The sequence below is a fragment of the Balaenoptera physalus genome, assembly GCF_965194825.1.
Source record: "Balaenoptera physalus genome assembly, chromosome: 18".
NCBI lineage: Eukaryota > Metazoa > Chordata > Mammalia > Artiodactyla > Balaenopteridae > Balaenoptera > Balaenoptera physalus.
This window is the reverse complement of record NC_138899.1, coordinates 79,427,840-79,445,842: the sequence shown is the minus strand read 5'-3', so window position 1 is coordinate 79,445,842 and position 18,003 is coordinate 79,427,840. Positions and strand designations below refer to the sequence as shown.

The following is an 18,003-nucleotide window of genomic DNA, read 5'->3' as shown; positions in this document are numbered from 1 at the left end:
CTGTTTCATAGACTCAGCACTCACACATATTCACCTTCTGGCATGAAGCCAAACTGAGCAATCATTTAGGTATATTTGCAAGTGATCGTAGCAGAATGCCACCGCATCCATGATTTTTTAAAAAATACAAATTCATACTAAAATCAGGTTATGACTGAAAGAAAAAGAAAATTTGGATAAAAGGTGTTTTCCAGTGAAATTGTCTGGATCTTCTTCAGTCTCTTTACAAGAGTCCTTTGTAGAAATAATAATTCTACTTAGCTGTGTGTAAAACTGGTGGGCTACGGATTCCCCAGTGAGAAACAGAAAAGTACAGTATGCACCAGAATAGCCCCCCACGTGATCTAAGCTCATAAATTCTACTGTATTCTGAGTGTATACATGTCATGCATTTTGTGTGTATATGTCATGTTCATTATAATGCCAAAATAGATCTCAAATCTCTTCAGTTCTGCATTCTTACTTCCAAGTCCTCTTCTCTCCATCCTGTCTACATTATCCCTAAGAGATCTCATCTCTCTCAAGGCTTCAAATTCCCTGTGCTGGACCCAATAAAGACCCCCAAAGATGTTCACAACCGTGTAAGGTTATACATTACTTTACATGGCAAAAGGGACTTTGCAGATATGGTTAAGGATCTCAAGATGGGGCGATTATCTGAAATTATCTGGGTCAGAATCAGAGAAGGTGACGTAACGATGGAAGCACGGGTGTTGATCAGAGAGAGAGAGTTGCAGCTCCTACCTGGGTGGCGTGAAGATGGAGGGGTCGCTGAGCTGAGGAGGGCAGGCAGCCTCTAGAAGCTGGAACAGACTCGGAGATGGATACTGCTGGAGGCTCCAGAAGGAACACAGCCTGCTGACGCGTCGATGTCAGCTCGGGGAAACATTTCAGACTGCTGACTTCCAGAACTGTAAGATGATAAATATGCACTGTTTTAAGCCAATACATTTGTGGTAATTTATAACAGCAGCAATAGGAAAACAACACATTCCCCTACCAGCAGACAATTCCCATTCGAGAATGAGTGAGACTAGGCTTCTGAGTTCCAGACCTATATCCTGATTTCCATTTGGCATCTCCACTTGCATGTTTCAGAGGGACTTAAAACTTAGCATGGTCCAAAGGACACATGCTCTGTGAAAGCCATGGACATCACAATAAACTATAGTTGTGGAAAAGAAACTTAGATGCAAGACAAAATTTGTGTAACATAGGTACACAGTTTACTGGTTCAGGACAGGCTTAGTTCCAACCTTGCAATGAATGACTTTAAATAATAAGAAATATTGCCCCAAAAGAATTATCATAATGCAAATAAGTCACTTGCTTAAAAAACTTTTAGACATCAATTACAATATCTCTTAAAAGACTTTAGAATTTTAATTATCTAAAGGTTATTAAAAAAAATTTGGGTTAAGAGAAACTTTTTTCTATCATGCTATTCTTTTAATTTCCTGGAAGAGAGAAGCCAAAAAGTAATTAAAATACTGAAAGTGTAAGGGAGTATCATCACCAGAGTATCTTCAAAAACAAAATAAAACAAAACAACACAAAAAAATAATTAAAAACTTGCTAGAGTCTTTTAGGTCATTGGCTTCCAGTGAAAAATCATACTAAACATGGACTAATTAAACCAGGGCTTTCATTGTAGATAACGCTAACTCTATGAAACAGCAAGAAAAAAATAAATTATATATTGATCAAGGGTAAGTCATGGAAAAGACAACAGGGCTTGTAAAATATTAGGAAACAGGTAGGGAGAGAATTAAATGTCCGAAATACTACTCTTTCAGAAATTATTTGATTGGGTTTTACCACCATGAAAACCTTCATATTCTCAAAATATCACTAAGTCCTCAAAATTACCCATGCATATGAATATTTGTATATGAATATATAGACAGATATATAGATATACATATATAACTTAACCCATTAAAGATAATATCTTTCTTTTAACATGGGATTCTGTATAAGCTGGTGGCTTTTGCAAAGTCAGCGCCTCATCAATAATTTCATCCTGTCTATGGGCAACTCTTAAACTTCACTTCATGCCTGTACATTCAAAGCTCAAATCTCTCACCAAAGTACAAAATGAATTTCAAAGAAATGGACCAATGGCTGGTATATGCATATATACATACCAATAAAGTGCATTTTCTACGATTGTATTAGCAATAACAGCTGCATGTACTACTGAATATTTCAAACTTCAGACCCTATTTATAGCACTGCATCAACACGTATTACAAGGCTGTTGTCCTGCAGATCTTTCACAAGGTCCAGCTGAGAATTACACCATGTCATCTGCCTACTGTTGATGCTGAATGGGAACCGTGGCAAACAGCCCAGGCACTGGAATATTTTAATTAAATTAATATTTTGATTACTATTGCAAAAAATTATAATGCCACGACTACTGATAAATAAGATTTGAGCTCTGTGATAAGTGCTTTATCTGCTTATCTCATTTAAGCCTCATTGCAACCCTTCAAAACAAATATTATTCATTTAAAACACTTTTTACAAGTGAATATACTGAGTAAAGAGAGGTTAAGTAACTTGCAGAGGTTGCATAGGTAGGGAGGGGTAGAGTCGAAATTCAAACCCTATTATGTAACACTACAATGTACTTTTGAATAAAACATTAATTGATGTGTTAGAAATAAGTAACGCATATCATTTTTAGTCATTTTAAAAAGCAGTGAATACATAATAACAGACTACCTGATGACCACACGAAATTGTTACAAAATAAATTTGTAAGGTCTGTTTCAGCATAAAGAATAAATGAGAAAATATATATGTGCAAAAAACACATTTTGTAAATCCCATTATGTTGCCAGAAATGACTGCCTATCTGGGGAAAAATGATGACCACTTATTACGTATCATATTCAAAATTAAATTCTAGATGATTTGAAATTTAAAATATAAAAAAGTTTCTAAAAGTCTAGAAATATTAAGAAAGTGTTTGGAAACTAAAGATTTAACTAGAATATTTTTTTAAAGAATGGAACAGAGCATGCTGAAGCAGGATGCAATCATATTTTTTATTGAGGTATAATTGACACATAACAACATATTAGTTTCAGGTGTACAACATAATGATTTGATATTTGTATGCGCTGTGAAATGATCACCAGAGTTAGGCTAGTTAACATCTCTCATCATGCACAGTTATTTTTTTTTCTTGTGATTAAAAACTTTTAAGATCTGCTCTCTTAGCAATTTTCAAACATGCAACACAGTACTATTAACTATGGCCACCATGCTGTACTTTACATCTCCATGATTATTTAATAACTGGAAGTTTGTACCGTTTGGCCCCTTCACCCACTTCGTCCACCCCTAGCCCCTTCTCTGGCCACCACAAACCAATTTATTCTCTTCTGTTCTCTGTATCTATGAGCTGTCTTTTTTTTTCCTATTCCAAATATGTGAAATTATACGGTATTTATCTTTCTCTATGTGACATATTTCATTCAGCATAATGCCCTCAATGTCCATCCATGTTGTCAAAAATGACAAAACTTTCTGTGATTTCTTTTTTTATGGCTTAGTAATATTCCATTGTATAAATATACCACCTTCTCTTTATCCATTTATCCATCAATGGACTTGTAGGTTGTTACCATAAATTGGCTATTGTAAATAATACTGAATTTGAATTTGAGGGTGCATATTACCTTTCTGAGTTAATATTTTCTTTTTCTTCAGAAAAATACCCAGAAGTGGAATTGCTGATAGTTCTATTTTTAAATTTCTGAGGAACCTCCACACTACTTTCCACAGTGGCTGCACCAATTTGCATTCCCACCAACAGTGCACAAAGGCTCCCTTTTCTCCACACCCTCACCAACACTTGTTATCTCTTGTCTTTTTTGATAACAGCCATTCTAACAGGTGTGGGGTGATAGCTCATAGTGGTTTTGATTTGCATTTCCTTATGATTAGTGATGCGGAACACCTTTTCATGTACCCGTTGGCTATCTGTATGTCCTCTTTGGAAAAATGTCTATTCAGATACTCTGCCCATTTTTGATTGGATTGTTTGGATTTTTTGCTATTGAGTTATATGAGTTCTTTACTATATATTTATATTCGTGCTGGGCACAGTTGGCCAAGGTAAGAACTTACATTTTACCTGGAGTGAGATAGGAACCACCTAGGAACCATATTTTGAGCAAAGAAGTGACAGGGTCAGGCTTAAGTTTTAAAAGAATCACTCTGGCTGTTACGTGAAGAACAGATTATCAGGGGCCAAGGGTGGAAGCAAGGACACCTAGACCTTTATATTTACTCTCCGGTGGCCTTCTACCTTAGGTCTCTACGAATGCATTGGTCTACTTTCATGTACCTCATGCATCCGGTTTACTGAATGCCTGCGTGCCAGGCACTACTATGCCACACACCAGGGCCACACAGGTGATGCGGCACAGGTCCTGCTCTCTAGGAACTACAATTTAATGGAAGACACTGAAGCAAAAACCCCATAACACACAGAGTGTAGGTGCTATAACAGAGGGTTGTACCAAGTATTATTAGAGGAACAATAATGAATTCTGTGATTATTCATTTCTATTCTAATAATTTCCGATGACTCCTGGGAGGTAAAGAAGGAGAAAACCAGGGCTGTGCACCATCTGTCAACAAGGAGCAGAGGGAAGAGAAGATTCCAGCAAGTCCCCAAGCGCATATGGAATGCAGCCATGAAGACTTTAGCGGAATAGATCTGTCCGTGCTTGAAAGTTAATAACTAGTAAAACACAGCATGGAAATGATGGAAAAAATACGGAGACATAAGTGAAAGAAAACACAACTTAGAAGGCCTTGAGGTGCGGCCAATCTATGGACTTACTTCCCTGCAGGAGCCAGGGAAAGGTTTTAGAAAATGATTTATGTTCTAGAATATCCTGGAAGACCTCTGTGAAATACGAGCAAGTCCCACTGAAGTACAGGCTGAGATGAACACACAACAGACAACAGACAGGTTTTTGTAAATTATAACCTACCAGCTCGAAAGAGGGAATGCACCTTCCCAAGGCTTCACTGACCTCTAGTCACTGTGGATCCAGAAAGGACTCCACCATAACCAGAGAGGACAAGGCCCAAGTAAGATGGGGACCATGACAGAGCCAATGCAGATGTGTTTATGACATGGAAATTCGAAAATAAAGAGATGGGAAAAGACCTGCCAGGTAACTGCTATAAAAATGAAAACTGACTTCGAGAACTGTGTATTTGACAAAACTGAAGACAGGGTCAAAGTATTGAGTGTGATGAGGGCAAATGCTTTATACTGATAAAGGTACCTTCATCGAAAGGTCAAAAAACTTAAGGACCGAACAGCATCACTTTGAAATATATAAAGAAAATATTTTCAAAAAATACAAAGAGGGCTTCCCTGGTGGCGCAGTGGTTGAGAATCTGCCTGCCAATACAGGGGACACGGGTTCGAGCCCTGGTCTGGGAAGATCCCACATGCCGCGGAGCAGCTGGGCCCGTGAGCCACAACTACTGAGCCTGCGCGTCTGGAGCCTGTGCTCCACAACAAGAGAGGCCGCAATAGTGAGAGGCCCGCACACCGCGATGAAGAGTGGCCCCCGCTTGCCGCAACTAGAGAAAGCCCTCGCACAGAAATGAAGGCCCAACACAGCCAAAAATTTAAAAATAAAATAAATAAATAAAAAAATACAAAGAGCAACTGGCAAAACCAGAACTAGTGGCAAGTCACGCTGAAAAAAATAATGGTATAAAGAATTTGAATATCACAAACATCCAGCTTGGTATGATATACGTATATATATAGAATTGGGTACCAAACAAACTGAAACTACGCACTCTTTTCAAACACCACGGGACAGCTGCAGTAACTAGGCAGACGTTAGGTTACCAAAGATTCTTTTAGAAAGTCCCAAGGCAGAAATCACACAGCCCAAGTTCTGATTACAGTGTCACGAAACCAGACAGTAAACAACCAAAGGCTAGCCCCGAAGAGCTTTCCACTCAGAAATGTTAAATCACTCTTCTACATGACTCAAGATAAAGAAAAACTCAAAATTAAAATTAAAGACTATTCAGGAATGAGTGAGAATAAAACACCATCTATCAAAACACAGAATTTGGACAAAGCGTTAATCAAGGAAAATTTGACTGTGAGGGCATTTATTAGAAATGGAGAAAAATGGGAAATACATGAGCAAAGGAGTCAATTCAATACAGTGGAAAGAGCAGTGGTCCAAACCCACAGCAAGGAGCATCAGCCAGCGGATGCGGAGCGAGTTCCAGAGCCGGACTCTGGGGTAGAATCCTCCTCCTCCCTCTCCAGCTTGGTCCTCAAGACTTATTTCACCTCTCTGTGCCTCAGGCTTCTCATCAGCAAACCAGGGCTCTCATCGTTTTGTTAAAGGATTAAGTGAGATAGTGCAGATAAAATTCCTAGGAGAGCACCTGACACATGGTCAGCACCAAATAAATACCAATGTAAGCTTATTTTGAGAGGAAGACAACAAGGTAATTCAGTTAGTCAAGGACTCACTTTCTAGGGGCAGAGGTGGAGGCAAGAGCAGGCTGAGTTTTCTGTAGTAAGAGCCCTTTACTGGAATCTCAGTTCCTCCAAGTACGCTGCGGTAGAGAGCACGCTGATGTCGGAGCAGTGCACGTGGATCAGTAATGGAACCAACCCAACGTTTAGGGAGACGTTAGTGCTAATTCTACACAAACTCTTTCAGAGAATACGCAATGAACAGCCACCTTCCAGCTCATTTTATGACAGCTGCATAACCTTGATTACAAAACTTGAACAGGACCTTCCAAGAAAAAAATTAGCCCATCTCTTGTATGAACAGAGATGCAAAACCCTTAAACAAAATACTTGCAAACCAAATCCAGTTACATATAAAGGGATAACATGACTGACGCAGCTGAACATATTCTAGACACACAAAGGTGGCTTACCATCAGAAAAAAATCAACCAATGTAATTCATAAAGGAGAAAATTAAATAGAATAAATTAGAATAAAGGAAAAACTCATAGAATTATCTCAATCTATGCAGAAAAATATCTGAAAAAAATTCAACATCATCTGATAATTTTAAACCTTAGCAACTAGAAATAGAAGGAAGTTCCTTTAGTCTAAAAGAGCATAGCTATAAAAACATTACACGCCATGGTGAAATGCTGAACACTTCTATTTAAGACTGGGAAACAATCTTAGATGCTCACTGTCTTCCCTTCCATTCACCACAGTATTGGAGATCGTAGCCAGAGCAGTAAAACAAGAAAAAGAAATCAGGAGCATTGATTAGAAATGCAGGAATGTGATCATCACTTTGTGTAGGTAACATGATTATGTACATAAAAATAAAAAATAATCCACAAATACACATTAAAATTAATATTTGAGTTTAGTAATGTTATTTCATATAAGGCTAATACATAAGACTAAAGCTCTTTCTCCACATTCAAAACAAAGGGAATTTTTTATTTAAAAAAATAATTTTAAACAAACCTAATGAAATGTGCAAAATTTCTACATAGAAAACTTTAAAACACTGAAAGAAATAAAAAATGATGTAAAAGAATAAAGGACATGCCAGGACTTCCCTGGTGGCGCAGTGGTTAAGAATCCACCCGCCAATGCAGGGGACATGGGTTCGAGCCCTGTTCCAGGAAGGTCCCACATGCCGTGGAGCAGCTAAGCCCGTGCGCCACAACTACTGAGCCTGCGCTCTAGAGCCCATTAGCCACAACTACTGAGCCCGCGTGCCACAACTACTGAAGCCCGCTAACCCTAAAGCCCGTGCTCCACAACAAGAGAAGCCACCACAATGAGAAGCCTGCGCACTGCAACGAAGAGTGGCCCCTGCTCACCACAACTAGAGAAAGAGCGTGTGCAGCAATGAAGACTCAATGCAGCCATAAATAAATAAATAAATAAATTTATTTAAAAAAAAGAATAAAGGACATGCCATGTTCATAGATTGGAAGAAGCAATATTGTTAAGATGTTCATTCTCCCCAAACTGATTTACAGATTCAATGAATTACCACTCAAACTCCAGTAGGTTCCTTTGTGAAATTGGCAGCTGGTTCTAAAATCTACATGGTAATGTGAAGGACCAAGAGTAGCCAAAAGAGAAGAACAGGGTGGAATGACTTGCTCTAATGGATATCAAGATTTATTTCTAAATGACGGTAATGAAGCAGTACGGTACTGGGTGCAGAGACAGGCAGACCAATAGGACAGAAGTGAGAGCTCACACATGGGCACTGGATTTATGACTAGGACAGTATGGGAAGCACAGCATATGGTCTCCTTGAGAAAAAGGGCTGGGAAATTCTGGATATGCATGGTGAAAAACATGGAATAACCTCTGATTCACATCTGATCATTAGATCTAACAATGCAGAGGTTGTTCATGACTCTATCACACGTGGTTTTCATAGAGTGACGGGGACTAAAATCTGATTAGTACAGATTCAAAAGAGATTGGGAGAAGAGGAAATTGTGATAGACAACTCCTTCCAGGAGTTTTGATATAGAATAAGATATACACACTACTATATATAAAATAGACAAACAGCAAGATCCTACTGTATAGCACAGGGAACTATATTCAGTATCTTGTAATAACCTATCATGGAGAAAAATCTAAAAAAGAATTACGTGTGTGTGTGTGTAATTATTCAGTATATATACTGAATCACTTTGCTGTAAACCTGAAACTAACACAACACTGTAAATCAACGATACTCCAATTAAAAAAATGAAAATATTAAAAATCTAATCATGTCATTCTCTACTTAAAATCTTTCAATTTTTTCTCATCAAAGCTACTCTTTAGTGAAACATTATGTGCAAGGCACTGTGATAAAAGCTTTATTTATAGCATTCTAATTAATCCTGACAATTCCAGGACATAGGTACTATTATTATCTCAATTTTTAAAAGGAAGGACCTGAGGCTTACAGAAATTAAATAATTTGGCCCAGGGTTACACGGTTATTGGGGATAACCAACCTTGACATCGTTCAGTTTCTTGAACACACACATCTCAAAACAGCCAGAACACTCACTTTGCCCTCAGTCATCCGCTCCCGCTGTCCCCTCTCGGATCCTGCAGGACTTAGATTAAAGTTTCTTTCTCCAAATGTCCTCCCGACATTCTGGGCTACACTACATCTCCCTGCTGTGTGCTTGTAATTTTCCTTCTAAACTATCTCCATGTAGTCTTATGATCAGGTGATCTCAAAGTCCCTTCAAGCTCTAAAAATGACTATGATTTCACCAAGTTTAGAGCAGTTTCTTATTATAAGAAGTTGGAAACAGATTGCTCTGTATTTTTTTTTAATTTCCATAAACTTTTTGAAAATCCAGTGAAGATTATAATTTTATTTATTCTTGAGGATGCTGCCTGGGTAACTCTGTTCTAAAAAAGTTATTGCGATGATACGATTAAACATCTGGCAATACAAAATAAAAGCATCCTTTCGGTACTCTGCTCAGAAAAGAATAATAAACTGCCTGCCTCACAACAGCATGCCCCTGCTCAAGCTGAAACGTGGAGCCTCATTCTTCCTGAGCCAAACAGACTCGCCTAACGTTCTTGCAAGCAAGTTAGACAGCCGAAGAGCCCTTGCCTCAGTGCCATTAGGAACAGCATTGTTCCACTGAAATAGAGGTGTTGTCTCCAGCACATCCTAGAACCGTTTGGAAACCATCCAGGAGACAAGATGATAAAGATTAAAAGTCATTATAGTTACTTTCGCAGCCATAGTTAGACTAATGCATCTTCGGTGCGGACAGCTCACACGGCAAAAACGGCCTTAGCATGATCTCTTAGAGAAACAGAGAAAATTATTAAGGAGGAAAAGAAAGGATTATAAGCACAATCTCTATAAGCACTGATATTTATTTGGCAAAGGCACAGGTTGGGAGGAAGACAGAAGGACATGAAGGGTGTGGCATTGCAGACACATGCCACAGTATGCTTCTTTGGTGGGTATATACACACCCTTCTCTGTCAAATATCTATTTTAACACTACAACCCCAGACAACTTTTTGATAGCCTGCTATAGAACGGTTCAGTGTTTACTCTATTAAGGCAGATGCAAAAAACAAACAAAAAGTTAAATAGTTTATTTGACTGTACCTACTGAGTAAAAAAAGAGAAGAAAATAAACAATGTAGATTAAGATCCCATAGCAATGTGATATAACACTTAAAATCATGAGGTTCAAACTACTCTTGGTATATAGGATATTTTTTCTAGGAGCCTTGAATCCTGCATTAATTAAGGCTGTTTGGGTTGCAAATAAAAGCCCTGCTTTCACTAATTTTTTTTTTAAACATCTTTATTGGAGTATAATTGCTTTACAATGGTGTGTTAGTTTCTGCTGTATAACAAGGTGAATCAGCTATACATTTACATATATCCCCATATCTCCTCCCTCTTGCATCTCCCTCCCACCCTCCCTATCCCACCCCTCTAGGTGCTCACAAAGCACCGAGCTGATCTCCCTGTGCTATGCGGCTGCTTCCCACTAGCTATCTATTTTACATTTGGTAGTGTATATATGTCCATGCCACTCTCTCACTTCATCCCAGCTTACCCTTCCCCTTCCTGTGTCCTCAAGTCCATTCTCTACATCTGCGTCTTTATTCCTGTCCTGCCCCTAGGTTCTTCACAACCATTTTTTATTTAAGGAAGTTTTCATGGACACCAAGGGCAGAAATGCATGCAGGACACAGAAAAAGAGCCCAAGGGCACAGAGCACCACCAAAATGGGCTGTGTCTCTCCTGTCTGCTTCTCCCAGCATGCTGGCTAACATCCTACAGCTTCACGGGTCTACGTACATAGTGAATAACTTAAACATTTCCATCAAGAAAGAATTCAATTTTATTAGAGATTTAGAGCATTTTAAAATTCTCAAGCAAAAAAAGAAATCAGTACTTCACATAAGCACATTTATTCTATTCTCCTATTCTCATGATTTTAAAAATAATATCCAAATTGCCACTTTAGTAAAGGAGATAACCAGATGGCAATTTTATTTCAAGAATTTTATTTCCAGAGGGTCAACAAATCAATCTTGGTTAAGCTTTTTCTTTATATAGCTTAAGTGTTTCTTAAGCTTGTTGGATCTGCAGATTTATAGTAGTTATCAGATTTGGAATACATCTTGGCCATTATTTCCTCAAACATTTTTCTGCCCCTGCTTTTTTGGGTCTCCAATTACAGACATGTTACATTGCTTTACATTGTCCCACAGGTTACTGCGTCTCTAGGTTTGGGTGGGTTTGTTTTTTTCTTTTCTGTCTCTTTTCTTTGTCTCTGGATAATTTCTATTTCTGTGTCTTCTACTTTATGAGTTTTTCATCTAATCTGGTGTTTATCACATCCAGTTAAATTTTTATTTCAGATGCTGTTTTTTTCAGCTCTTGAATTCCCATTTGGCTCTTTTTATATCTTTTAGTTCTCTTGGTATTATGTTTTAATGTCCAGTTTTCCCAACACCATTTATGGAAGAAGCTCTCATTTACCCATTATATATTCTTGACTGCTTTGTTGTAAATTAATTGACCATATATGCATGGGTTTATTTCTGGGCTATCACGTTCCATTGACATGTGTGTTTTTATGCCAATACTATACTGTTCTGATTACTATATCTTTGTAATATAGTTAGAAATCAGGGGGCATGATGCCACCAGATTTGTTCTTCTTTCTCAAGATTGCTTTGGCTATTCGAGGTCTTTTATGGTTCCATACAAATTTTAGGATTGTTTGTTCTATATCTGTGAAAAACGTCACTGGAATTTTGATAGCAATTGCACTGAATGTGTAGATGGCTTTGGGTAGTATGGACATCTTAACAATATTAAATCTCTAAATCCATGAACATGAAATACCCCATAAGTTTTTATATGCAGTATTCTCATTTAATCATCTAAATTACCAATGACTGTAGTAATTTCCTTGCTACCAAACAGTTACTTTGGAGAATGTTATTTTAATTTTCAAGTGATTGTATTTTTGTTTAAATAGTCAACAGTGTACAGAAAGAAGATTTGTAGGATTCTTTTGTGGTTCCTTGATTAACAGGTGAGTTTTTCTTTCTTACATGAAATTAGTTCTTCCATACTGATTCCATTAAGTGTTTTTCTTTATTTTCATATTTTCCTCATCATCTCAGTGGGAAATCAGTGTTCTGTGACTATGACAATGTCAGGGTCATTTTAAGTTCCTTTTGAAGGAAAAGTAAGTTGCTGTCTACTTAGAATGTAAGTTGAAAACCAACAGCCAGCCTCCATTGTGCCAAGCCATGATTTTTTCTGCATAGCATGATTATGGCACCCTCCAGCAACAGCAGTTCAGGAGTAACTTGAAGATGTGGCTGTGTAATTGCTCTACACCTAGAGTCACAAAGCCAGTAACAGCTCTGCAAGGGACCAGGCAGATCATCCAATTAGTAAGTACAGTCCCTTGTTTTGTAGACTTTTCCACACCTTTAGTGGAAAATTTGCATGAAGAGCAATGCCTTACATAACAGAAGACTAACAACTTATTATAATTTATGAAAACATAATTTTTAAAAGAGTTACCCATAACCTCAGCTCCTTTAGAAACTAGGTAGAATAGAAATGGTTTTTCATCAGCCTGTAAAACTAACTACATTTTCTATTCTAAATGTCAGTTGGTAAGTAACTCACCAGAGTAGATCATGAATAGCACTCAAGAGACATTGGAAAGTTTATATTTGAGATTCTGTATTTCAAAGTAATTGGAATTTCTTGATCATGAAGACAGGTGATGTCTGTGGAACATCTATTTGTAACTTAAAAGCAGGTATATCCTGAGTTACCTCTAAGTGTACTCTTTACATAAACAGTTGTCACCTGCTCTGGCCTTACCCATCTTTACTGTCATTAATAGGATCTCCTTTCCTCACCTCCCTTCTAATAATCAGACATGGGGTTTCACTGTTAGACTTAAAGCCAGCCCAGTAATAATGTTAATACTATTACTGATGCTACTTTCATCTTACCTCTAATTCTGATTTTAATTCTAATACTAATACCAGCTAACGTTCACTGAGTGCTTATTAGACACCAAGCTCTTTTCTAAATGCTTTACGTGGATTATCTCTTTTAACACAAATAAGAACCTACTACTATAATCTCCATTTTACAGATTAGGAAACTGAGGCACAGATTGTTGAGTAATGCAGGCCAGTGGCAGAAGTGGGCCATCTACCCAGGCATCTACCCAGAGCCTGGAATCTGGTTTTAAACGCTGTGCTACTGCCCGGCCCTGGAGCTCATCTGGGTATTCAGGTCATATCCAGCTAAAAAGGGGAATTCTGAGAGCCTTCTCCAACTACAGGGGCCCATGGAACCTGTCTTCCTTGTAAAAACTACAGGCAACTTGCCCAAACTTGATCCTGCCTGCCTCAGAAGCCTGATGAGAGTCACACGCATGACTTTTCATGAGCAGGAGAGAGAAATGGGCTTCATAAATCATAACCTCCAGCTGTTCATTTCTGAGAAGGAGAAAAAGACCCCAAAAGAATAGCAGACTCTACTCAGATGTTTGACAAACATTTGACTAGTGGTCATAACCCAGTGATGAAGGGCAGGAGATTACCACACTCGCACATTTTCTTTTCAGGGGCTGTTTCTCAGAGGAAAACAATGGATCTTATTTGGAACTACTTCCTCCTTGATCTCATATTTTTTGTTAATTTTAAGGTGGTAATGTTGAATGGTTATTCCCATTGGCGTCAGATAAAGACTGAAATTGTCCATTGAATTTAACAACTAGGCAGTGTGGCTACAGCAGAGGGAATGAGGGAAACAAGGTAGGGGTGAGGTTCTAGAGGTGAGATGGCCCAGGTTCACGGAGTCCTGTTGAAATGCTGGCTTTCATTCTGAATATGGTGGAGCCACGGGCATGATTTGTGTACAAGAATGGCATGATCTGACTCAATAAGATTTTAAATGATCACACAGGTTGCCATGTTGTGGACAGACCCACAGGATACAAGGACAGAAGAGACCAGTTAGGAAGGGATTTTAATGATCCCAGCAAAGGAGGACAAGGAACTTTGGTAGCAGGAGAGACGGAGTGGTGGAACGCCGGGATGGAGGTGGAACCAGTTAGATTTGCTGAGAGATGGGATGTGGGTAAGAGAAGCAGTGAGGTCCAAGGATGACTCCAGGGCTTTGCTGATGGCACTGGTCCTGGCTTTTTGTTTGTTTGCTTGTTTGTTTTGTTTGCACGGCTACAAGGATGGAGTTACCACTAATTGAAATGAGAAGTATTCAGAAGGAAAAACAGATGGCCCAACGCATTGGTGCCATCTTATTCCATTTCATTAATTCAATCAATAAAATGTATTGCGTGTCGATTTCATGGGCTGCTCTATGTTAGATGTCAGAGATGGAGAGAGAAATACATGCTGTCCATACCCTCGAAGAATTCACAATCTAGGAGGAGACAGACATATAAGACCATGTTTCAAATAATTTACTACCCTCTTAAGAGGAGGAAATGTGTTACCACGGAAGAGAAGTGAATTTATCACCCCAGAGAACATGACTAAACCAAATCATTCCCCAGTCCCATCTACTAAGGTTCTATAATGTTAAGAGAAAAGTTTGAAATACCCTCATCCTGAGCAGGTCCGAACAGCTAAACCCTAAGGGCAGGTCAGTGTTTAACATCATCCCCCCGACCCCAAGCAGGTACACACATGACTTTATATGAAGAGACCCGAGTTGACGAAATAACTCTATTTTTCTATTTTCAAAATCTCCCTTTATCTTGAAGCACCAACTGTGAGAAGCCAGGAGGACAGAAGAAGATCTAAGAGTAAATCAATTTAGAATAAATTGGCATCCTTCTGAACACAGCAATTTGGCAAATGGGAGGAAAAGTGTCAACCGTAAAACTCAAAGAGCATATTATCACTGTAGATGCCTTGTTGGTTCTGAAATCCTTCCTTAGGGTGTTAAGATTTTAGACTCAAGAAGAACATGAGAAACACAATCACGTGTTTTGTTCTGAATCACTTATTCACAGTATAACCTTTTTAAAGTTGTCATACACCGTAGACATTTTAAGTTTTGCCCCTAGTTTTCAGAAATATAGAATTTTTCCTTCCAGTGTGTATATACCTACTACTGTGATTATATAATATCATACATATTATAAAATTATCATTCTACTTTGAAAAATAGCCTCAGTAGTTTATAGCACCGCTATATTGAGCCAGCTTCCCCAAAGCTTCCCTGGGTTGAGCTGATCATATTTCATTTCTAGGATTAATTAGATACAAATTCTAGGACTAAACCCGTAGTAAGAGCACATTTATAAGCTAACAAACCATTTCCAGAGCTCTTACTTTTTATGCTAACATTTCTATTGTGGTCTTGAAAATGAGTGTGGCTATGCATCTACGAAATGATTTTAAATAAGCTAATAAAGACGGCGTGAACATTGAAGAATCTATGAAACAGTAGAGAGTTCTTCCTTCAAATTTACGTTTGCATCTGACCATGCCGGCAATAGAAAGCACATCTCTCACACAGGGGCAAACTTCTGAGCAAAGACCTGTTACCTTCTTCTAAATCTATTCTGAACGTAGAAGCTATTCCCATTCCCAGTCCTAAAGTGCAAAGTTCAGGAAGATAAGAACCACTGTTGGGCTTCCCTGGTGGCGCAGTGGTTGAGAATCTGCCTGCTAATGCAGGGGACACGGGTTCGAGCCCTCGTCTGGGAAGATCCCACATGCTGCGGAGCAACTAGGCCCGTGAGCCACAACTACTGAGCCTGCGCATCTGGAGCCTGTACCCCGCAACGGGAGGGGCCGCGATAGTGAAAGGCCCGCGCACCGCGATGAAGAGCGGCCCCCACTTGCCGCAACTAGAGAAAGCCCTCACACGAAAACTAAGAGACCCAACACAGTCATAAATAAAAAAAAAAAAAAAAAAAAAAAGCGTTGTGCTTGAGAATAACTGACACGTAGTTAAAAAAAAAAAAAAAAAAGAACCACTGTTATTCGTTTTTGTATCCTAGTGTCTGATACACAGTAGGTCTCCAACAAATGTTTGCAAATGAATAAAGGAATTAACTAGATCACTATTTTTAATTTGATAATTGAAAGTATTTTCACACAAGTTAAAGAATGTATCAGTGAGGCAGAAGTGACCTAAGGCATAATAGTCTTGGTTGCAGGAAATTTCTCTGGTTGATAATTACTCTACATACTACAGTATATACACATATCAGAGAATAATTTGGTGAAACCTAGACTTAGTTGGTAGTGGAATAAAATATTTTGAGATGCTATTTAAAAGATATATGCAAATGAACTTATAATTGTAAAATTGTATTAGAAAAATCATAGTACTTCACGTAATACGGCACTTTGAGAATTAAATGGTATAACACATGCAAAGCCTTTGAATAGCGATGGAAACCTAGTAGGTGCTTTGTGTACTTTGCAAGATGAGGAGAGAGGATGGACTGTTAGCGGTTACAAGCATTGTAAAACCTTGAGAAAAACCCATACGAAATTGTAATGAATTAAAGAAACGTTTATCAATCACCTACTACACGCCAACTCTGTATAAGTTGCTCGATAGGGACTGAGGCATGACTGAGACGCAGTTTCTGCCTCTGATGTGTGAAGGTGAGGTAATTATAAATAATTAAAATGCAACATCCAGGCGCTATGATGGAGGTACGTCCAAAGCTCTGGGGGACAGAGCAAGATGAGCAGCTAGCCTGTGGAGAAGAGGACCCTGGAGTTGGGTCACAGAGGATTCCCAAAGGGCAAAGGAAGAACGGTTTTCCAAGCAGAGAAAACAGATGCTCAGGAACCTGGAAGCAAGACCATGCTGTGGATTCACTTTAATCAGGGACAGACAATGCGGGGCAATGCTTCGGCAAGACTGGGACGATGGGTGACCTCAGACTGAAGGGCCCTGTGGGTTTAGCATTCTTCCTCTAGGCAATGTTGAGCCACCAAAATTTTGATTTTACCATAGCCTAAAACGTAATATATTTTAAAACAGCATTTCATCAAACACTTTGGAAATCTTCTGAGAGCTGAGCCACTGAAGAAATATAGAACTTAGAGTTCTGAAATGTCTCAGAAGATAGACTCTAGCCCTGCCTGGGTCATTCCTGGGAGAAGCCTGGAGGAGCTGCAGTGCTATCAGTTGCACTTCAGTGAATTTAAAGAGGAACTTAATTTAGTATCAGGCATTCATTAAGGTATTGGAAGGGATCTGTCTCACTGTCCCTGACCAAGGTCATTAAACAATGCTATTTTTGCATATATTATATACAAAGCTAAGATTAATCCTGATTTTCTTATATTTCAATGTTTCATCTCATAATCACACATGCAGAGGCAAGAGAAAAACTGAGCAAACTCCAAAGCAATTAACCAGAAATAGGAAGGATCCTCCTGATTCGTCTCTTTAAATCTCTATGGAAACTATATTGACAAAGTACGTGATGGTCTTCATATACAAACCCTTCTCTTTAGAAATGAAAGTACCTATTAAAAAGTTTAAAGTACCGGGCTTCCCTGGTGGCGCAGTGGTTAAGAATCCGCCTGCCAAGGTAGGGGACAAGGGTTTGAGCCCTGGTCCAGGAAGATCCCACATGCCTCGGAGCAACTAAGCCCACGTGCCACAACTACTGAGCCTGCGCTCTAGAGCCCGCAAGCCACAACTACTGAGCCCACGTGCCACAACTACTGAAGTCTGCGCACCTAGAGTCCGTGCTCTGCAACAAGAGAAGCCACCGCAATGAGAAGCCTGCGCACGGCAATGAAGAGTAGCTCCCGCTCGCCGCAACTAAAGAAAGACTGCGCGAAGCAACGAAGACCCAACGCAGCCAAAAATAAATTTAAAAAAAATTAGTTCCTTAAAAAAAAATTTTTTTTAAAGTAGTGACTACTATGAATATAAATGGG

General features: G+C 38.8%; 1 protein-coding gene across 8 annotated transcripts in view; it reads right to left on the bottom strand.

Moving 5' to 3' along the window:
- Positions 1-18,003, bottom strand: part of LOC309647633 (uncharacterized protein) — a 197,005-nt gene that overhangs the window by 155,350 nt on the left and 23,652 nt on the right. For all 8 annotated transcript variants that reach the window (XR_014256203.1, XR_014256204.1, XM_082435168.1 and 5 more), the window contains exon 3: positions 745-911. Coding sequence is in view for 6 of the 8 variants with exons in the window: in XM_082435168.1 (XP_082291294.1) it covers positions 745-911 (167 nt within the window). In the remaining 2 variants the exon portion in view is untranslated. The remainder of the gene's footprint in view (positions 1-744; positions 912-18,003) is intronic.